Source organism: Gigantopelta aegis, chromosome 12 (genome assembly GCF_016097555.1).
Source record: "Gigantopelta aegis isolate Gae_Host chromosome 12, Gae_host_genome, whole genome shotgun sequence".
Lineage (NCBI taxonomy): Eukaryota > Metazoa > Mollusca > Gastropoda > Neomphalida > Peltospiridae > Gigantopelta > Gigantopelta aegis.
In genome coordinates, this window is record NC_054710.1 from 859020 (window position 1) to 883197 (window position 24178).

General features: G+C 42.5%; 1 protein-coding gene across 1 annotated transcript in view; it reads right to left on the reverse strand.

Moving 5' to 3' along the window:
- LOC121386535 overlaps nucleotides 1-24178 on the reverse strand; it is a 54840-nt gene that overhangs the window by 23993 nt on the left and 6669 nt on the right. Inside the window, exons 2-5 of the mRNA XM_041517472.1 lie at nucleotides 15211-15316; nucleotides 12411-12563; nucleotides 9774-9917; nucleotides 2170-2348 (exon numbers count right to left, since the gene is read on the reverse strand). Of these exons, the coding sequence (XP_041373406.1) occupies nucleotides 2170-2348; nucleotides 9774-9917; nucleotides 12411-12563; nucleotides 15211-15310 (576 nt within the window). The 5' untranslated portion in view covers nucleotides 15311-15316. The remainder of the gene's footprint in view (nucleotides 1-2169; nucleotides 2349-9773; nucleotides 9918-12410; nucleotides 12564-15210; nucleotides 15317-24178) is intronic.

Consider the following 24178-nt stretch of genomic DNA (forward strand, 5'->3'; position numbering starts at 1 on the left):
CAGCCGTAAATCAGTGTTAAACGATTACATTGACAGCCGTAAATCAGTGTTAAACGATTACATTGACAGCCGTAAATCAGTGTTAAACGATTACATTGACAGCCGTAAATCAGTGTTAAACGATTACATTGACAGCCGTAAATCAGTGTTACGATTACGATTACATTGACAGCCGTAAATCAGTGTTAAACGATTACATTGACAGCCGTAAATCAGTGTTAAACGATTACATTGACAGCCGTAAATCAGTGTTACATTGACACGATTACATTGACAGCCGTAAATCAGTGTTAAACGATTACATTGACAGCCGTAAATCAGTGTTAAACGATTACATTGACAGCCGTAAATCAGTGTTAAACGATTACATTGACAGCCGTAAATCAGTGTTAAACGATTACATTGACAGCCGTAAATCAGTGTTAAACGATTACATTGACAGCCGTAAATCAGTGTTAAACGATTACATTGACAGCCGTAAATCAGTGTTAAACGATTACATTGACAGCCGTAAATCAGTGTTAAACGATTACATTGACAGCCGTAAATCAGTGTTATACGATTACATTGACAGCCGTAAATCAGTGTTTATTGACACGATTACGATTACATTGACAGCCGTAAATCAGTGTTAAACGATTACATTGACAGCCGTAAATCAGTGTTAAACGATTACATTGACAGCCGTAAATCAGTGTTACATTGACACGATTACATTGACAGCCGTAAATCAGTGTTAAACGATTACATTGACAGCCGTAAATCAGTGTTATACGATTACATTGACAGCCGTAAATCAGTGTTAAACGATTACATTGACAGCCGTAAATCAGTGTTAAACGATTACATTGACAGCCGTAAATCAGTGTTAAACGATTACATTGACAGCCGTAAATCAGTGTTAACGATTACATTGACAGCCGTAAATCAGTGTTAAACGATTACCTTGACAGCCGTAAATCAGTGTTAAACGATTACATTGACAGCCGTAAATCAGTGTTAAACGATTACATTGACAGCCGTAAATCAGTGTTAAACGATTACATTGACAGCCGTAAATCAGTGTTAAACGATTACATTGACAGCCGTAAATCAGTGTTAAACGATTACATTGACAGCCGTAAATCAGTGTTATACGATTACATTGACAGCCGTAAATCAGTGTTAAACGATTACATTGACAGCCGTAAATCAGTGTTAAACGATTACATTGACAGCCGTAAATCAGTGTTAAACGATTACATTGACAGCCGTAAATCAGTGTTAAACGATTACATTGACAGCCGTAAATCAGTGTTAAACGATTACATTGACAGCCGTAAATCATTAAACGATTACTTGACAGCCGTAAATCAGTGTTAAACGATTACATTGACAGCCGTAAATCAGTCAAAGGAATCAGTGAGGAATATATATATATATATATATATATATATATATATATATATATATATATATATATATATATATATATATATATATACAGAGAGACAGACAGAGACAGACAGACAGACAGAGAGAGAGAGAGAGAGAGAGAGAGAGAGAGAGAGAGAGAGAGAGAGAGAGAGAGAGAGAGAGAGAGAGAGAGAGAGAGAGAGAGAGAGAGAGAGAGGGGGAGGGAGGGAGGGAGGGAGGGAGAGAGAGAGAGAGAGAGAGAGAGAGAGAGAGAGAGAGAGAGAGAGAGAGAGAGAGAGAGAGAGAGAGAGGGAGAGAGAGAGAGAGAGAGAGAGAGAGAGAGAGAGAGAGAGAGAGAGAGACGGGACGGGACAGACGAAGAGAGACAGAAGCAAATACAACGACAGAGACACAAAGAGGGAGAGAGACAGATAACCGACGTGTTGTATTGCTTAACTGTATTACATTCGTTGATGTTGTTATTGTTGTTGTTGATGATGATAATGATGATGATGTTGATGATACTGATAATGACGATGATGTTGATAATAATGATGATGATAATTATGGCGAAGACGATGATGATGATGACGATGATGATGATGATGATTTAACGGTTATGATGATGTTTATGATAAACGATGCCTAACGTTATTTCCACACAAGTAGGATATGCTACGTATTGAATCCTACGACGACAGACGCTAGACGGGAGAGATGTTTTCTCTGTAACGTCAACAAGCGTATTGAGGTATGATTCGTATTGAACAATACAATGACGAAAGCGATGCTTCCACTGCAACACAAGCAACACGTACGACATCTCGGCGGCGTCGTCGTCGGAGGTGGCGGCGTGACGCACTTCCATTCGTCGTCAGTGCACGAACACTTCATGAAGCCGTCGTCGTAGCGCTCCCCTGCACTGTGACACACATTTTTAGAGTCCAGACAGCCTGTAGTCAAACACAAATATAGATGAAGCAAGGACATGTTTTATTTAACGACACTCTCAACACATTTTATTTACGGTCATATGGTTAAAGTAATATGGTTAAGGACCACAGATTGAAGAAGAAAAAGGAGGAGGGGAAGAAGTGAAGAGATAAGAAAGACTAGATTTAAAAAAAAAAAAAATAATAATAAAAAAAAAAAAAAAAAATAATAATAATAAAATAAACCTGTGTTTTTCACACGAGATAGCTTGAATTAATCAAATAGTTTGTTACTGATAAAATCGCAAGTATATGTATAATGAATCAAATAAGTCATTTTAATGAACAGCAGTAATAAGTATCCAGTCAAATAACTCGTTACAGACTCGATGACAACATCCATGTATACTAATATCAAAGAACGTGTCATTACCAACTAGATCCGCCACTATTCACATGACATGTACATCCACTAGGGGAGAAAACTCTTTTCAATTCCAGTCATATACTGTTTCTTGAGAGGTTTTCGCCTTTACGACCCAGCAAGGAGCCAGTTACATAGGTTACTTAATATTGTGTCAATTTAAAAACATATTAGTAATAATAAAAGCCACACAAACAACAAGAAAGAAAGAAAGAAATGTTTTATTTAACGACGCACTCAACACATTTTATTTACGGTTATATGGCGTCAGACATATGGTTAAGGACCACACAGATTTTGAGAGGAAACCCGCTGTCGCCACTACATGGGCTACTCTTCCGATTAGCAGCAAGGGATCTTTTATTTGCACTTCCCACAGACAGGATAGCACAAACCATGGCCTTTGTTGAACCAGTTATGGATCACTGGTCGGTGCAAGTGGTTTACACCTAACCACTGAGCCTTGCGGAGCACTCACTCAGGGTTTGGAGTCGGTATCTGGATTAAAAATCCCATGCCTCGACTGGGATCCGAACCCAGTACCTACCAGCCTGTAGACCGATGGCCTGCCACGACGCCACCGAGGCCGGTCAAGTCACTTACAAGTGCAAACGCCGTAAATAACGTTTGGTCGAAAAAGATGTTACAATTTGTTTAAAATATGGTGTTTAGGATATGTAAGAAATAGAATAATATATTCGTGTCCGTTAGATACCATTTATCTCACAACTCATTGTTTAAAAACGTATCAAACTCGCTTTCGCTCGTTAGATACATTTTAACAACACGTTGTGAGATAGGTGGTATCTAACGACCACTCATGTATTATTCTCTATATGTCAGCTGTTGATAAAGAGAACTGTTCTATTGATGATTAATATGATTCTCTTTGGGTGACACACAGAGGAGGAAATTGCATCTATGTATTCTCTTACAAGGACAGATTTAGAGCCGTTTAGCTGTGGTGATGGTATTAACTAGAAACAAATGTGCCAGTTCTATACCCATTGAATGCATTTTACTTGTACTGGAGAAGGTAATTTATTAGATGACACTTGCCTGTGGCGGTCGTCTTGTATAGAAACAAGTGTGCGAGTTCTATACCCTGTGAAAGAATTGGAAATGATGCTTGTACTTACCAGCTGCTAGGCAATTAAGTTTTAACAGAATACGACTCATGTATCTGAGGTAGGTCATATATTGATCTCTGTTCTAGATGACGGTCAATTTGTGTATGATATCTATCCAGAGCAGTACTGTTTTCACTAGCTATATTATCTGTCTGTATTTATATAAACGTTCCATATATTGATCTCTGTTCTAGATGACGGTCAATTTGTGTATGATATCTATCCAGAGCAGTACTGTTTTCACTAGCTATATTATCTGTCTGTATTTATATAAACGTTCCATATATTGATCTCTGTTCTAGATGACGGTCAATGTGTGTATGATATCTATCCAGAGCAGTACTGTTTTCACTAGCTATATTATCTGTCTGTATTTATATAAACGTTCCATGTATAATACCAACATTTTATCCTTGAAATATACATGATAAATATTCTTTGATTAAAATTTTTATGTTAAACGTCTGGTAGCATATTACGCACAGACAAATGCAAGGATTCGACATATGGCGAAACGGCTAAGTTGCTGTCGTTATTTATTGGTTAATGACCCTCATTAGATGTGAATTTTCAGAAATTAGTGATCAATGTATCACCTCAGTGATGATCACTGATAACATCTTTGTGAGTTCTAGCCTTCAAAGCCTAACTTTGACTTTAAAACGAAACAAAATGTTCACGTTGGATTTTTTATATGGTCAAATAAACCATTTCCAAGTAGTTGGGCAGCCATATTGGATTCATGTAAATTAAGAAAGTGCTCACGTTTAATTTAACATGCTCAAGAATACATTTTCAAATTTAAAACCACTAAAATACCTTGCTTAATACTTACTATATGGCCAAACAGGTTGTTTTCAGGACGTCTGGCAGCCATATTGAATTTATGCAAATTAGGCATATTTCCAAAAGGTGTATTCGGGTGCATTTTTAATATGTTGTTCTAGAGACATGTCTAAATGCATTGTGAAGAGCAAACTTATGCTGCAATTTGTGGTGGGTCTGGCCCCAAATTGACTAGACTATAGGTTCCTAAGAAGTATTGTTTTTATGTTATATGATATATGATGAGTTTGGAAGATTTCCGCTTATTATCTACATGAAACCCGAAACTCAGCGACAATGAAGTTAGACGTGTCTCTGTGCTCTGTCAACTTACCAATGCCCCCCCCCCCCCAACACCAACACTGGTGGCTCAACCGCCAGCGGCGGTTCCCTCTGTGACACCCCCTACCCCCACCCCCCACACGACCTTGCAGAAGAGGACGCAAGAGCCACCGACCCCGACGTCATCAGATGCTACTACCGATCTAGCGAAACTGAACCCAACAATATGTGAGGAGCCGCGGTGAGTCCCTACTACCACCCCTACTTGGGCGACTCCGGTACAGGCATCGACTACACAGATGGCTTCCCTTGATTCGCCCGCCCGTTTGAGGCCAGTTGCTGCCAAGATGAAGGCTACAACACAAAGCGACCAGCCCGACAAGGCACGCGCACAGCCACCGCAGCCGAACCCGGAGGAATCGGGGGTGGGGGGGGGGGGGGGGGGTGGGGGGCAGTCCTGACGGCGCCCAAACTGAAACCACTGTACAAGCACCTCATCAGCCCAGACACCAGAGGAGACAGACTGATCGTCAAAAGCCAACTGCTCACCTTCCAACCACTACCTAGTAGCGAGGGTGAGTATTCACTCCATCCAACCACCACTGATGTAGTTGTCTTCGTCTGTCTCACCAAGTGGCGAAATGGACAACGCAGCTCTACATAGAGTTATCAAGATTGTCCTAGGCCAGGACCACCCCATCGCGAGGGCGCTAACTGCTACGCGCTACCTACGCCACATTCCGCTGCTTGATGTCTGTCACTACACGGAATCGCCGTAACGCCAACCTTTCTACAAGAACTTGTGCCTCCAGGTAATGGCTTAGTCGGACTTTAAATTTCTTAGGCAGGATTCAAAATGTTTTGGTGGTTTTTAGATTGCTTTAAAACACCGAGAACTCTAATTTTATTTTTGGACTTTAACTCTTTTTTTGCCAGACATGTTAGGATGGATCAGCTATATCGTGTTGGCCTTATGTCTCTGACCTAACTACTAAATTCTAATTAGAAATTCCGCCCACTTCAGATTCAGGAAAATACATTTTAGACACAGTAGCTCGCGATTATATGGTTGTCGACGATTATATGGTTGTCGACGATTATATGGTTGTCGACGATTATATGGTTTACCCTAGCCTTGTTCTATATATCAATACCAATATCAATATCACAGAGTTTACCCTAGCCTTGTTCTATATATCAATACCAATATCAAAATCAATAAGCGGAGAACAGGGAGTGACTCGAGCTACACCCCTTGCCGCTCGTTTACTGGATTCGCCACTGGACAGTTACTTCTCTTTACGGGCACCCCCTCCCCGCTCGTCTACTAGATTCGGCCCTAGTTACCTTTCTTTACGGTTCAGAACGTGCTCCTGATCAACTGCACCACTCCCCACTCGTCTACTGGATTCGGCCCTAGTTACCTCTCTTTACAGGCCAGAACGTGCTATTGATCAAATGCACTCCCTCCCCGCTCGTCTACTAGATTCAGCCCTAGTTACCTCTCTTTACAGGCCAGAACATGCTCTTGATCAACTGCACCCCTCCCCACTCGTCTACTGGATTCGGCCCTAGTTACCTCTCTTTACAGGCCAGAACGTGCTCTTGATCAATTGCACCCTTTCCCTGCTCATCTACTGGATTCGGCCCTAGTTACCTCTCTTTACAGGCCAGAACGTGCTCTTGATCAATTGCACCCTTTCCCTGCTCATCTACTGGATTCGGCCCTAGTTACCTCTCTTTACAGGCCAGAACGTGCTATTGATCAATTGCACCCTTTCCCTGCTCATCTACTGGATTCGGCCCTAGTTACCTCTCTTTACAGGCCAGAACGTGCTCTTGATCAATTGCACTCCCTCCCTGCTCATATACTAGATTCGACCCTAGTTACCTCTCTTTAAAGGTCAGAACGTGCTCTTGATCAATTGCACTCCCTCCCCGCTCGTCTACTAGATTCGGCCCTAGTTACCTCTCTTTACAGGTCAGAACGTGCTCTTGATCAATTGCACCCTTTCCCTGCTCATCTACTGGATTCGGCCCTAGTTACCTCTCTTTACAGGCCAGAACGTGCTCTTGATCAATTGCACTCCCTCCCCGCTCGTCTACTAGATTCGGCCCTAGTTACCTCTCTTTACAGGCCAGAACGTGCTCTTGATCAATTTCACCCTTTCCCTGCTCATCTACTAGATTCGGCCCTAGTTACCTCTCTTTACAGGCCAGAACGTGCTCTTGATCAATTGCACCCTTTCCCTGCTCATCTACTGGATTCGGCCCTAGTTACCTCTCTTTACAGGCCAGAACGTGCTCTTGATCAATTGCACCCTTTCCCTGCTCATCTACTGGATTCGGCCCTAGTTACCTCTCTTTACAGGCCAGAACGTGCTCTTGATCAATTGCACCCTTTCTACTAGATTCGGCCCTAGTTACCTCTCTTTACAGGCCAGAACGTTCTCATCTACTGGATTCGGCCCTAGTTACCTCTCTTTACAGGCCAGAACGTGCTCTTGATCAATTGCACTCCCTCCCCGCTCATCTACTAGATTCGGCCCTAGTTACCTCTCTTTACAGGCCAGAACGTGCTCTTGATCAATTGCACCCTTTCCCTGCTCATCTACTAGATTCGGCCCTAGTTACCTCTCTTTACAGGCCAGAACGTGCTCTTGATCAATTGCACCCTTTCCCTGCTCATCTACTGGATTCGGCCCTAGTTACCTCTCTTTACAGGCCAGAACGTGCTCTTGATCAATTGCACCCTTTCCCTGCTCATCTACTGGATTCGGCCCTAGTTACCTCTCTTTACAGGCCAGAACGTGCTCTTGATCAATTGCACCCTTTCCCTGCTCATCTACTGGATTCGGCCCTAGTTACCTCTCTTTACAGGCCAGAACGTGCTCTTGATCAATTGCACCCTTTCCCTGCTCATCTACTAGATTCGGCCCTAGTTACCTCTCTTTACAGGCCAGAACGTGCTCTTGATCAATTGCACCCTTTCCCTGCTCATCTACTAGATTCGGCCCTAGTTACCTCTCTTTACAGGCCAGAACGTGCTCTTGATCAATTGCACTCCCTCCCCTTGCTCATCTACTAGATTCGGCCCTAGTTACCTCTCTTTACAGGCCAGAACGTGCTCTTGATCAATTGCACCCTTTCCCTGCTCATCTACTGGATTCGGCCCTAGTTACCTCTCTTTACAGGCCAGAACGTGCTCTTGATCAATTGCACTCCCTCCCCGCTCATCTACTAGATTCGGCCCTAGTTACCTCTCTTTACAGGCCAGAACGTGCTCTTGATCAATTGCACCCTTTCCCTGCTCATCTACTAGATTCGGCCCTAGTTACCTCTCTTTACAGGCCAGAACGTGCTCTTGATCAATCTACACTCCCTTTCCCTGCTCATCTACTAGATTCGGCCCTAGTTACCTCTCTTTACAGGCCAGAACGTGCTCTTGATCAATTGCACCCTTTCCCTGCTCATCTACTGGATTCGGCCCTAGTTACCTCTCTTTACAGGCCAGAACGTGATCTTGATCAATTGCACCCTTTCCCTGCTCATCTACTAGATTCGGCCCTAGTTACCTCTCTTTACAGGCCAGAACGTGCTCTTGATCAATTGCACTCCCTCCCTGCTCATCTACTGGATTCGGCCCTAGTTACCTCTCTTTACAGGCCAGAACGTGCTCTTGATCAATTGCACCCTTTCCCTGCTCGTCTACTGGATTCGGCCCTAGTTACCTCTCTTTACAGGCCAGAACGTGCTCTTGATCAATTGCACCCTTTCCCTGCTCATCTACTGGATTCGGCCCTAGTTACCTCTCTTTACAGGCCAGAACGTGCTCTTGATCAATTGCACTCCCTCCCCGCTCATCTACTAGATTCGGCCCTAGTTACCTCTCTTTACAGGCCAGAACGTGCTCTTGATCAATTGCACCCTTTCCCTGCTCATCTACTAGATTCGGCCCTAGTTACCTCTCTTTACAGGCCAGAACGTGCTCTTGATCAATTGCACTCCCTCCCTGCTCATCTACTAGATTCGGCCCTAGTTACCTCTCTTTACAGGCCAGAACGTGCTCTTGATCAATTGCACCCTTTCCCTGCTCATCTACTAGATTCGGCCCTAGTTACCTCTCTTTACAGGCCAGAACGTGCTCTTGATCAATCGCACTCCCTCCCTGCTCATCTACTAGATTCGGCCCTAGTTACCTCTCTTTACAGGCCAGAACGTGCTCTTGATCAATTGCACCCTTTCCCTGCTCATCTACTGGATTCGGCCCTAGTTACCTCTCTTTACAGGCCAGAACGTGATCTTGATCAATTGCACCCTTTCCCTGCTCGTCTACTGGATTCGGCCCTAGTTACCTCTCTTTACAGGCCAGAACGTGCTCTTGATCAATTGCACCCTTTCCCTGCTCGTCTACTAGATTCGGCCCTAGTTACCTCTCTTTACAGGCCAGAACGTGCTCTTGATCAATTGCACTCCCTCCCTGCTCATCTACTGGATCCGGCCCTAGTTACCTCTCTTTACAGGCCAGAACGTGCTCTTGATCAATTGCACCCTTTCCCTGCTCGTCTACTGGATTCGGCCCTAGTTACCTCTCTTTACAGGCCAGAACGTGCTCCTGATCAATTTCTTAGCTTAGTAACTTGTTGAACGTGTCCATATACCACTGGGGTTTCGAACACGCCTATCCCGAGTCCGGCCTCCAATAGGATCGGGGGTCTGACTCGGGACAGGGATAGATCAATTGCACCCCTTCCCTGCTCATCTACTGGATTCGGCCCTAGTTACCTCTCTTTACAGGCCAGAACGTGCTCTTGATCAATTGTTTCCATTGGTTCCGTGTGTGGAACATGTAAATTGTGCACCTGAACGTCACGCACTCTTCTTCAATGGTGCCGCGGTGTTCGATCCTCTGTCTGTTGTAGATACAGTCTGAAAAATAATAGAAAGTTTAGTTTGTTTTGTTTAACGACACCACTAGAGCACATTGATTTATTAATCATCGGCTATTGGATGTCAAACATTTGGTAATTTTATACATATCGTTTTAGAGAGGAAACCCGCCACACGTTTTTATTAGTAGCAAGGGATCTTTTATATGCACTATCCAACAGACAGGATAGCACATACCACGGCCTTTGGTATACCAGTCGTGGTGCGCTGACTGGAGCGAGAAATAGCCCAATGGGTCCATAGACAGGGATCGATCCTAGACCGACCGCGAATCAAGCGAGCGCTTTACCACTGGGCTACCGATGAACGTGAAAGAAAAACCCAGACATTTCTTAAATATAAATAATTCTGAATAACAAATATTAGTGGTAGTAAATCTTAAGGCAGAAATGATTTTTAGAATGCAGGAAATTGTATGTCAGGATATTTAGTTTTAAAACTTTTACCAGGAAGCATGCCCAGATACCCCTAGAATCTTTGCTTTACGCCCTCGATCTCTGCCCCCCCCCCCCCTTCCATTTCATATCATATTTATGTCCCGATTGAAATAAATTTCAGTTGTCACGAGCTTTCACCAAGGACATAAACCTCATATGAAATGGTATCGAGTTTAATGTCCTATTTATTACCCATAATCAATCTAATTTATATTACTCAACTAGTTTGATTGACATTCTTGTAAGATTGTAGTGTGCCAATCGATGACGTCATCGTGTGACATCGAAGTGTTATGTCCCACTTGGGGTTCTAGTGGGACATATCACTTTGATATGTACTGTGACGGTACATGCTCTTAATTTCTTTTCGCCTGTGGCGATATTAATTGTTTTAGAGGACCGTGTGCAGTTCCAAATGCACTTAGCCAGATGGGCAACTTGTTACGTAATACCTTTGCGCGACGGTCGTCGAGCTGTACGCCTAATACACACCCAGAGCAGGTGTGGAGGCCATGTGGCTAGTAGTTACGTAATATCTCCGGTAGTGCTGTTTATGGCCAGGGGATTGCTCGCGGAATGGCGACAGCCAGTCTGACGATCAGAGAAAAATATACCGACTCTGGTCGTGGTGGAAACTCACATGATAAGATTCGGTGCCGCGATGTACCCCCAGGCGATATTCGATTTATAATAAATAGCTAGTGTTTTAGAGTTATCAGGAAAAAGCAAAAAGGACGGCTGCCAGGGAACGTTAGTCCGTTTGGACTTTGGTAAATATATTATTTCTGCTCTGTTGTATAACCTTGATGTGAATGAGGTGACTTTAAATATTTTAATACTGTATTATACCAATATTATTTAGACAGTGTCTTCGGTCATCTGACGAAGTAAATCGTAGTCTTACTGTTCTATATTTATACGAGTATTTGGTAATATAAAGCTTAGCCAGTCATCCTAGAGGACCTAGGTAAACTGTAGGTTATTGTCTTTATTGTGATAGGTACCAGTATTAATTCTGTGTTACAAGGTTACTGAACGAGTAGTAAGGGTTAATTAAAAATTAACCAGTTAGGAATGGTGTTGTAATTCCTTTATTAATTAAGTTCCCCTGGAAGCGTTTCTCAATTATCACACGGGTGTGTGTTAGCGTTTCTCAATTATCACACGTGTGGGTGTTGTGTCACGGTGAAGTGATTCGCATATTGTGTAAACTAGACACCTAGAGATTAACTAATTAAGTGATCAGTTCTGGGTTGTTATTATTGTTGTTATTAATTAACTACTGCGGCAGTACATTTGTCAGCGTAGATTAATACAGATTCCAAAGTGTATTGTGTTTTTGTTGTGTTTTCTAGTGAACTAAACGTGCTATAATAATATATTCTTTATATAAGATCTTATCTCTGATCATACCTAGACGAGCCACAGCGGGTATAACTGCCTGTTACAGAGAGATCTAATAGATATACAGTTAGGAGAGATATTTGGATAATCGTGTTTCATTCAGTTACGGGTATTATAGAATCCCCGTGACATGTACCAAGGTAGTTTTAACCATATGGCTAATAAAATAACTTACGGCTCCTTGTCTAATAAACTACTGATTAACTAATAAGTTAAATAACGTACAGCTGTTTTGCTTGTAGTACACTGATTAATTAAAAATTAAAATAACTCACAACTGTTTTAATAATTAAAATAATTCACAGCTGCTTTGTTTGTAACGAACTGATTGATTAATAACCATAACTCACAGCTGTTTTGTTTGTAATAAAAAGATTTATTAATAACTAAAATCTCACAGCTGTTTTCTTTGTAATAAACTGATTGTTAAATAATTAAAATAACACACAGCTCTTTTGTTTGTAACATACTGATTGGTTAATAATTAAAATAACTGACAGCTGTTTTGTGTGTAATATACTGATCGATTAATAGCTAAAATAACTCACATCCGTTTGGTTAGCAATATACTGATTAATTACAGCCGTTTGGTTTCTAAAATACTGTTTGATTAATAACTAAAACAACTCACAGCTGTTTGGTTTGTCCACAACAATGCCTCTGGTTTCACATCGCAGGGTGAACTGTGACAGCCGTCTGGGTGTTTTGATCACCTCCCCTGGGGAGTACAGACGCCTGAAAGATCGGCATTTGCCTAGCCGTGGAACGTATCGTCCCCACACACCTGGAAAATAACACAATCAGTGACGGAACGTATAGTAACCCACACACCTGGAATAACACACTCAGTGACGGAACGTATAGTAACCCACACACCTGGAATAACACAATCAGTGACGGAACGTATAGTAACCCACACACCTGGAATAACACAATCAGTGACGGAACGTATAGTAACCCACACACCTGGAATAACACACTCAGTGACGGAACGTATAGTAACCCACACACCTGGGAAATAACACAATCAATGACGGAACGTATAGTAACCCACACACCTGGGAAATAACACAATCAATGACGGAACGTATAGTAACCCACACACCTGGAAAATAACACAATCATGGAGAACGTATAGTAACCCACGCACCTGGGAAATAACAGAATCAATGACGGAACGTATAGTAATCCACACACCTGGAAAATAACACACTCAGTGACGGCACGTATAGTAACCCACACACCTGGAAATAACACAATCATGGGGAACGTATAGTAACCCACACACCTGGGAAATAACACAATCATGGGGGAACGTATCGTAACCCACACACCTGGAAAATAACACAATCAATGACGGAACGTATAGTAATCCACACACTTGGAAAATAACACACTCAGTGACGGCACGTATAGTAACCCACACACCTGGAAATAACACAATCATGGGGAACGTATAGTAACCCACACACCTGGGAAATAACACAATCATGGGGAACGTATCGTAACCCACACACCTGGAAAATAACACAATCAATGACGGAACGTATAGTAATCCACACACCTAGAAAATAACACACTCAGTGACGGCACGTATAGTAACCCACACACCTGGAAATAACACAATCATGGGGAACGTATAGTAACCCACACACCTGGGAAATAACACAATCATGGGGGAACGTATCGTAACCCACACACCTGGAAAATAACACAATCAATGACGGAACGTATAGTAACCCGCACACCTGGGAAATAACAATCAATGACGGAACGTATAGTAACCCACACACCTGGAAAATAACACAATCATGGAGAACGTATAGTAACCCACACACCTGGGAAATAACACAATCAATGACGGAACGTATCGTAACCCACACACCTGGAAAATAACACAATCAATGACGGAACGTATCGTAAACCGCGCACCTGGAAAATAACACAATCATGGAGAACGTATTGTAACCCACACACCTGGGAAATAACACACTCAATGACGGAACGTATCGTAACCCACACACCTGGAAAATAACACAATCATGGAGAACGTATAGTAACCCACACACCTGTGAAATAACACAATCAATGACGGAACGTATCGTAACACACACACCTGGAAAATAACACAATCAATGACGGAACGTATCGTAACCCGCGCACCTGGAAAATAACACAATCATGGAGAACGTATTGTAACCCACACACCTGGGAAATAACACACTCAATGACGGAACGTATAGTAACCCACACACCTGGGAAATAACACAATCATGGAGAACGTATAGCAACCCACACACCTGGAAAATAACACAATCATGGAGAACGTATAGTAACCCACACAACTGGAACACAACACAATCATGGAGAACGTATAGTAGCCCACACACCTGGAAAATAACACTATCATGGAGAACGTACAGTAACCCACACACCTGGAAAATAACACAATCATGGGGAACGTATAGTAACCTGCGCACCTGGAAAATAGCACAATCAATGACGGAACGTATAGTAACCCACACACATGGGAAATAACACAATCATGGGGAACGTATAGTAACCCACACACCTGGAAAATAACACAATCATGGAGAACGTATTGTAACCCACACACCTGGGAAATAACACATTCAATGACGGAACGTATAGTAACCCACACACCTGGGAAATAACACAAGCAATGACGGAACGTATCGTAACCCGCGCACCTGGAAAATAACACAATCATGGAGAACGTATTGTAACCCACACACCTGGGAAATAACACACTCAGTGACGGAACGTATAGTAACCCACACACATGGGAAATAACACAATCATGGGGAACGTATAGTAACCCACACACCTGGAAAATAACACAATCATGGAGAACGTATGGTAACCCACACACCTGGGAAATAACACATTCAATGACGGAACGTATAGTAACCCACACACCTGGGAAATAACACAAGCAATGACGGAACGTATAGTAATCCACACACCTGGGAAATAACACAATCAATGACGGAAAATATTATCCTAACACACCTGGAAATAACACAATCAAAGACAGAACACACACACAGAGAGAGAGAGAGAGAGAGAGAGAGAGAGAGAGAGAGAGAGAGAGAGAGAGAGAGAGAGAGAGAGAGAGAGAGAGAGAGAGAGAGAGAGAGAGAGAGAGAGAGAAATAGAAAGTGAGACATAGATAGAGACAGGTCAGGACAGCGTGCTTGTACATCAATTAATGAAGAAAGAAAGATAAAGGCAGGGAGTCAGAGAGACAGAAATATATTCAAAAAAGCAAACATACAGACAAACAACAAAATAAACAAAACAGAACGAAAAGAAAAAAGAAAAAAAAACACAGAAGAAAGAAAAAACCCCAACATAAACATAAAAACAAAAACAAACAAACAAACAAAACAACACACAAAACAACATACTTCCTCTATAATCTCTGTATCTATGCAGCTTGGGTCTGTGTGGGAACGCCACAACTATCAGCGGAATCAACACCAGGATGAGAACAAACAACCTGGACATCGTACACTGGAATAGAACAAACAACAACAAATAAACAAACAACCTGGACATCGTACACTGGAATAGAACAAACAACAACAAATAAACAAACAACCTAGACATCGTACACTGGAATACAAACAAACAACAACAAATAAACAAACAACCTGGACATCGTACACTGGAATACAAACAAACAACAACAAATAAACAAACAACCTGGACATCGTACACCGGAATAGAAAACAACAACAAATACACAAACAAACTGGACATCGTACACTGGAATAGAAACAAACAACAACAAATAAACAAAAAACGTAGACATCGTATACTGGAATGGAACAAACAACAAATAAACAAACAACCTGGACATCGTAGACTGGAATAAAAAACAAACAAATAAACAAACAACCTGGAGGTCGTACATTAGAATAGAAACAAACAACAACAAATAAACAAACAACCTGGACATCGTACACTGGAATAAAAAAACAAACAAAGAAACAAACAACCTGGAGATCGTACATTAGAATAGAAACAAACAACAACAAATAAATAAACAACCTGGACATCGTACACTGGAATAGAAACAAACAACAACAAATAAACAAACAACTTGGTCATGGTATACTGGAATAGAAACAACAAATACACAAACAACCTGGACATCGTATACTGGAATAGAAACAACAAATACACACACAACCTGGACATCGTATACTGGAATAGAAACAACAAATAAACAAACAATCTGGACGTCGTATACTGGAATAGAAAAAACAAATAAATAAATTGATAAATAAAGACTTTAAACGAGGCGCGGGTCTACGTGTTTTAATGGGTGGGGGGTATCGTTTTGATATGACCAAACAGAGAGTATTAAAGACTTTAAACGAGGCGCGGGTCTACGTGTTTTAATGGGTGGGGGGTTATCGTTTTGATATGACCAAACAGAGAGTATTAAAGACTTTAAACGAGGCGCGGGTCTACGTGTTTTAATGGGTGGGGGTATCGTTTTGATATGACCAAACAGAGAGTATTAAAGACTTTAAACGAGGCGCGGGTCTACGTGTTTTAATGTGTGGGGGGTATCGTTTTGATATGACCCAAACAGAGAGTATTAAAGACTTTAAACGAGGCGCGGGTCTACGTGTTTTAATGGGTGGAGGTATCGTTTTGATATGACCAAACAGAGAGTATTAAAGACGTTAAACGAGGCGCGGGTCTACGTGTTTTAATGGGTGGGGGGTATCGTTTTGATATGACCAAACAGAGAGTATTAAAGACTTTAAACGAGGCGCGGGGTCTACGTGTTTTAATGGGTGGGGGGTATCGTTTTGATAGACCAAACAGAGAGTATTAAAGACTTTAAACGAGGCGCGGGTCTACGTGTTTTAATGGTGGGGGGTATCGTTTTAATATGACCAAACAGAAAGTATAAAGACTTTAAACGAGGCGCGGGTCTACGTGTGTTAATGGGTGGGGGGTATCGTTTTGATATGACCAAACAGAGAGTATTAAAGACTTTAAACGAAGCGCGGGTCTACGTGTTTTAATGGGTGGGGGGTATCGTTTTGATATGACCAAACAGAGTATTAAATACTTTAAACGAGACGCGGGTCTACGTGTTTTAATGGGTGGGGGGTATCGTTTTGATATGACCAAACAGAGAGTATTAAAGACTTTAAACGAGACGCGGGTCTACGTGTTTTAATGGGTGGGGGGTATCGTTTTGATATGACCAAACAGAGAGTATTAAAGACTTTAAACGAGGCGCGGGTCTACGTGTTTTAATGGGGGGGGGGTATCGTTTTGATATGACCAAACAGAGAGTATTAAAGACTTTAAACGAGGCGCGGGTCTACGTGTTTAATGGGGGGGGGTATCGTTTTGATATGACCAAACAGAGAGTATTAAAGACTTTAAACGAGGCGGGGTCTACGTGTTTTAATGGGTGGGAGGTATCGTTTTGATATGACCAAACAGAGAGTATTAAAGACTTTAAACGAGGCGCGGGTCTACGTGTTTTAATGGGTGGGGTATCGTTTTGATATGACCAAACAGAGAGTATTAAAGACTTTAAACGAGGCGCGGGTCTACGTGTTTTAATGGGTGGGAGGTATCGTTTTGATATGACCAAACAGAGAGTATTAAAGACTTTAAACGAGGCGCGGGTCTACGTGTTTTAATGTGTGGGGGGTATCGTTTTGATATGACCAAACAGAGAGTATTAAAGACTTTAAACGAGGCGCGGGTCTACGTGTTTTAATGGGTGGAGGGTATCGTTTTGATATGACCAAACAGAGAGTATTAAAGACTTTAAACGAGGCGCGGGTCTACGTGTTTTAATGGGTGGGGGGTATCGTTTTGATATGACCAAACAGAGAGTATTAAAGACTTTAAACGAGGCGCGGGTCTACGTGTTTTAATGGGTGGGGGGTATCGTTTTGATATGACCAAACAGAGAGTATTAAAGACTTTAAACGAGGCGCGGGTCTACGTGTTTTAATGGGTGGGGGGTATCGTTTTAATATGACCAAACAGAAAGTATTAAAGACTTTAAACGAGGCGCGGGTCTACGTGTGTTAATGGGTGGGGGGTATCGTTTTGATATGACCAAACAGAGAGTATTAAAGACTTTAAACGAAGCGCGGGTCTACGTGTTTTAATGGGTGGGGGGTATCGTTTTGATATGACCAAACAGAGTATTAAAGACTTTAAACGAGGCGCGGGTCTACGTGTTTTAATGGGGTGGGGGGTATCGTTTTGATATGACCAAACAGAGAGTATTAAATACTTTAAACGAGACGCGGGTCTACGTGTTTTAATGGGTGGGGGGTATCGTTTTGATATGACCAAACAGAGAGTATTAAAGACTTTAAACGAGGCGCGGGTCTACGTGTTTTAATGGGTGGGGGTATCGTTTTGATATGACCAAACAGAGAGTATTAAAGACTTTAAACGAGGCGCGGGTCTACGTGTTTTAATGGGTGGGGGGTATCGTTTTGATATGACCAAACAGAGAGTATTAAAGACTTTAAACGAGGCGCGGGGTCTACGTGTTTTAATGGGGGGGGGGTATCGTTTTGATATGACCAAACAGAGAGTATTAAAGACTTTAAACGAGGCGCGGGTCTACGTGTTTTAATGGGTGGGGGGTATCGTTTTGATATGACCAAACAGAGAGTATTAAAGACTTTAAACGAGGCGCGGGTCTACGTGTTTTAATGGGTGGGAGGTATCGTTTTGATATGACCAAACAGAGAGTATTAAAGACTTTAAACGAGGCGCGGGTCTACGTGTTTTAATGGGTGGGGTATCGTTTTGATATGACCAAACAGAGAGTATTAAAGACTTTAAACGAGGCGCGGGTCTACGTGTTTTAATGGGTGGGGGGTATCGTTTTGATATGACCAAACAGAGAGTATTAAAGACTTTAAACGAGGCGCGGGTCTACGTGTTTTAATGGGTGGGAGGTATCGTTTTGATATGACCAAACAGAGAGTATTAAAGACTTTAAACGAGGCGCGGGTCTACGTGTTTTAATGGGTGGCTGGTATCGTTTTGATATGACCAAACAGAGAGTATTAAAGACTTTAAACGAGGCGCGGGTCTACGTGTTTTAATGGGTGGGTGGTATCGTTTTGATATGACCAAACAGAGAGTATTAAAGACTTTAAACGAGGCGCGGGTCTACGTGTTTTAATGGGTGGCTGGTATCGTTTTGATATGACCAAACAGAGAGTATTAAAGACTTTAAACGAGGCGCGGGTCTACGTGTTTTAATGGGTGGGGTATCGTTTTGATATGACCAAACAGAGAGTATTAAAGACTTTAAACGAGGCGCGGGTCTACGTGTTTTAATGGGTGGCTGGTATCGTTTTGATATGACCAAACAGAGAGTATTAAAGACTTTAAACGAGGCGCGGGTCTACGTGTTTTAATGGGTGGTGGGTATCGTTTTGATATGACCAAACAGAGAGTATTAAAGACTTTAAACGAGGCGCGGGTCTACGTGTTTTAATGGGTGGGGTATCGTTTTGATATGACCAAACAGAGAGTATTAAAGACTTTAAACGAGGCGCGGGTCTACGTGTTTTAATGGGTGGGGTATCGTTTTGATATGACCAAACAGGGAGTGTTAAAGCATTAATTGGAACTCACCTAAATCCGCGCTGTTAACGGTAGACTGTCCTAAAAACAAAATGTCCGGTATGATTAAAACTTGGTTTCTGGCTTCAAATTTTATTTTATTTTTATTGTTCGTGTAAAATTGATGTCTGGGTTAAAAATATCCCCGAAATTCATCTAACATTCCTTTAAATAAATCAAGGGGGCGGGACGTAGCCAGTGGTAAAGTGCTCGCTTGATGCGCTGTTGGTCTGGGATCGATTCCCGTCTGTGAGCCCACTGGGCTATTTCTCGTTCTGACTGGTCTATCATAGACCGTGATATGTGCTATCCTGTCTGTGAGGGGTGCATACAAAAGAGCCCTTGCTACTAATGGAAAAATGTAGCGGGTTTCCTCTCTATGACTATGTGTTAAAAGTACCCTATGGCTGACATCCAATAGGCGACAAAGAATAAATCAATGTGCTCTAGTGGTGTCTATAAACAAAATAAACTAACATTTAACTAAATAAATCAAAGGCGGTGTGTGTGTGGGGGGGGGGGGGGGGGGAAGAGAGAGATTATCGAGAGATCAGTGAAAGTGTACTGAGCATCTTGACACGGACGCGGACAGGGACTATTTCGTTTTAAAAAAACGCGGCCCGGTTATCAACTCGACGTCTGCTGCTCAGTGGTGTCATGATTCGGTGCGATAAAAGGAACGATATTCGTTATCAGGTTGTCCACCTTTGTCCAGTTGTGACGTCGAGTGACGGCTCGTAACGTTTATTGGCTGAATCTTCCTCTGTTCTGTTGTCATGGCAGTAGCGGCCAGTAACATAAGGGACGTCCGGTAATTTAAAGGTGCAGTATCATGGTCACACGTGCCATATTTTGCCGATTTTTGTTTTGTTTTGTTTTGTTTGTTTTTTATTTTTTATTTATTTTCCTCTTCTTTTTTTTTAAACTTAAGTTTTAATCGCGTAAACATTGACATAACAGCAAGTCTATGAGCGTGGGGTTGTAATTCAGTATATACTAGTCTACTAGTATATAACTGACCCAGAGAATAGGGACGCGGGCTGGCAAATGTCATGTCAATCAGTGCATTATATTCGAATCCTGCCAGTTGACACTTTGTTTTTAAATATTTATGTTTGACTTGTCAAGAGACCACGAGCATAAACATTTACAGATCTTTAGATAGAAGGGGAAGGATGAAGGTATTGGTGATTATAAGCTCAATTTTTTTTGATTTTTTTTTTTTTTTTTTTTTTTTAATCACATGAAAAGAAATAAACGAACACGTCGTATTTAAGGTCATTTTTAATTCATTTTTAGATTAGCTATTCCAATTCAATCAGCCAGTACAAAAGTGCCGGAAAGCCGTGGAAGAAAAACCGTCTAGCACACGTCCCCTAGATGGCAATGCGCCCTTTTCATTGGTCAATTGGTTTCGTCATTTAGGACGTAAGCAGTCGTAGCTGCATGTCCATTACGTCATTCTCTAAGGTAGTACCTGACGTCACGTAATATGTAACGTTGCATGCACGCATTCCTTTAGTGACGTAATATATATATATATATATATATATATATATATATATATATATATATATATATATATATATATATATATATATATATATAACTAAGAGAGTGACGTCACGGTACAAAAATAAAATGCAGTGAAATTTTATAATAGTTGTAGGCTACTAAAATGATAAGAATCATTGAAGTAGCAACTATTTCTGGCACTCAACCTTTTGTAGACAGTTTTTGTGGCACTCTTCTTAAGAAAATCAATCCTTGGAGCAAGATCTGTTTTGAGTGCGAGTGCGAATAATTTTAACATGCTCATATACCACTAGAATTTCGAGCATGTCCGTCCCGGGGCCTGTCTCTGGATAGACAGTGACTTGCTCCGGGACAGAACAAAATTAAGGGGACAATTTTGAAATTTACATCCAAAAATTAAATAGTGGGCCTTTAAAATTTTGATGCGCATCTCTAATTAATATAATTAATAAAGAAAATTCTACTCATTAAATTTGGTCGCTAGATTAGATTGGGCGGTCAAAATGAAATTAGATAGATAACACGCCTGATTTGGGATGGGGGGGGGGGGGTGAAAATGGACATAATTTTGAAAATAGCAATTAGTAAAAGAAATTAGTAGGATTAAAATTAGAAAAAAAAAAGTTACAAGCCAAAAATAACAAGAATTGACTGCTCGGTCGAATATTTATATAATTTGGAGCATTTTGGAAGGACAGTCCAAAAATAAATAAGAGAAAGAAGAGAGGATCAGACTATTTAATAATATTTTAAAAAAGACAAAAAAGAAAGAAGTAATTTCGACATGAACTTCTGAACAAAGGTCTAAACATTTTTTAAGTCCGATCTATACGTCCACGTGAGTGGCCTCGTTAAGGCCGTTAGGTTGTTACGTCGGCGAGGCAGGAGTGTCCCGGAGGTTCGGCAGCAGATGTTGGAGTCGTAACAGGGTACTGACTACCGTACCGTAGTCGGGGCCGCAGACCGCTCGGATCATCTTATGTAGATTCCGGTTGTCCAACTTGCTCGAAAGTATGGTCTGTCTATAGGTCTGCTCCCTCCGGTGCGTCACGACTACGGTGTGGTGAGTACCGAACATCTTGCTGTGAAGTTCGTACTCGCTGCCGTCCTCCAGGGGTCTCCAGTCCGCAGTGGCGTTGAGGTAACTGCCACGGAGCTTAGTCGGGTCTGTCGTGTCCCCCTGCATGTACTGATGAAGGTGTTTCTTCAGTCCGCTCACTGCGACGGTCCACTCGGACTCTTCGGGGGGGGGGGGGGGGGGGGCACTACCGGCGCTGGTCTCTCGGTCTTGGCTGGCTGGTTGGTCGGTGATGTTGCCTTCCTCTTGCCAACGGCGACTGATCGGGCCTGTGGCGTGGCGACTGGCTGTACCGGCGATACCTGCCAGTTCTGCCTGGGCCATGTGACGGTCGGCGATGGAGGATCGTCGTGGGTGGTCTCACACACAGCGGTGTTGAGTCAGTCCCTCTCGGTGGTCGACGGTTCCCGCAGGGCTGGTCTCGTGAACTCAGGCTGGGCTGGGGCCGGCGTCGCCAGCTTTGCCCCCCCCCCCCCCCCCACCGTGCCGTTCCTGGTGCGCTTTTCCTCTTCCTCCATCTCTTTTTCATCGGTACGATCGCGTCACCGTACACCAAAGTCACGGAAGCCCGTGACCCAGTGTACGAGACGCGATACTCCAAAAGTTTTCCATAACTGCATAAGAGTCCCTCCAGGTGTGTGTGTGTGGGGGGGGGGGGGGGGCAACTCGAGAGTACAAGGCGACACGTCACCAAGACGGTTAAGCTACTAACACATGCTGCAGGTGAATCGTTTGGTTACTAGCCCTGAAAGTCACCAAGACGGTTAACCTACTAACACATGCTGCAGGTGAATCGTTTGGTTACTAGCCATGAATGTCAGCAAGACGGTTAACCTACTAACACATGCTGCAGGTGAATCGTTTGGTTACTAGCCATGAATGTCACCAAGACGGTTAACCTACTAACACATGCTGCAGGTGAATCGTTTGGTTACTAGCCATGAATGTCAGTAAGACGGTTAACCTACTAACACATGCTGCAGATGAATCGTTTGGTTACTAGCCATGAATGTCACCAAGACGGTTAACCTACTAACACATGCTGCAGGTGAATCGTTTGGTTACTAGCCATGAATGTCACCAAGACGGTTAACCTACTAACACATGCTGCAGGTGAATCGTTTGGTTACTAGCCATGAATGTCAGCAAGACGGTTAACCTACTAACACATGCTGCAGGTGAATCGTTTGGTTACTAGCCCTGAATGTCAGCAAGACGGTTAACCTACTAACACATGCTGCAGGTGAATCGTTTGGTTACTAGCCATGAATGTCACCAAGACGGTTAACCTACTAACACATGCTGCAGGTGAATCGTTTGGTTACTAGCCCTGAATGTCAGCAAGACGGTTAACCTACTAACACATGCTGCAGGTGAATCGTTTGGTTACTAGCCATGAATGTCAGCAAGACGGTTAACCTACTAACACATGCTGCAGGTGAATCGTTTGGTTACTAGCCATGAATGTCACCAAGACGGTTAAGCTACTAACACATGCTGCAGGTGAATCGTTTGGTTACTAGCCATGAATGTCAGTAAGACGGTTAACCTACAAACACATGCTGCAGGTGAATCGTTTGGTTACTAGCCATGAACGTCACCAAGACGGTTAACCTACTAACACATGCTGCAGGTGAATCGTTTGGTTACTAGCCATGAACGTCAGTAAGACGGTTAACCTACTAACACATGCTGCAGGTGAATCGTTTGGTTACTAGCCATGAATGTCAGTAAGACGGTTAACCTACAAACACATGCTGCAGGTGAATCGTTTCGTTACTAGCCATGAACGTCACCAAGACGGTTAACCTACTAACACATGCTGCAGGTGAATCGTTTGGTTACTAGCCATGAACGTCAGTAAGACGGTTAACCTACTAACACATGCTGCAGGTGAATCGTTTGGTTACTAGCCATGAATGTCACCAAGACGGTTAAGCTACTAACACATGCTGCAGGTGAATCGTTTGGTTACTAGCCATGAATGTCAGTAAGACGGTTAACCTACAAACACATGCTGCAGGTGAATCGTTTGGTTACTAGCCATGAACGTCACCAAGACGGTTAACCTACTAACACATGCTGCAGGTGAATCGTTTGGTTACTAGCCATGAACGTCA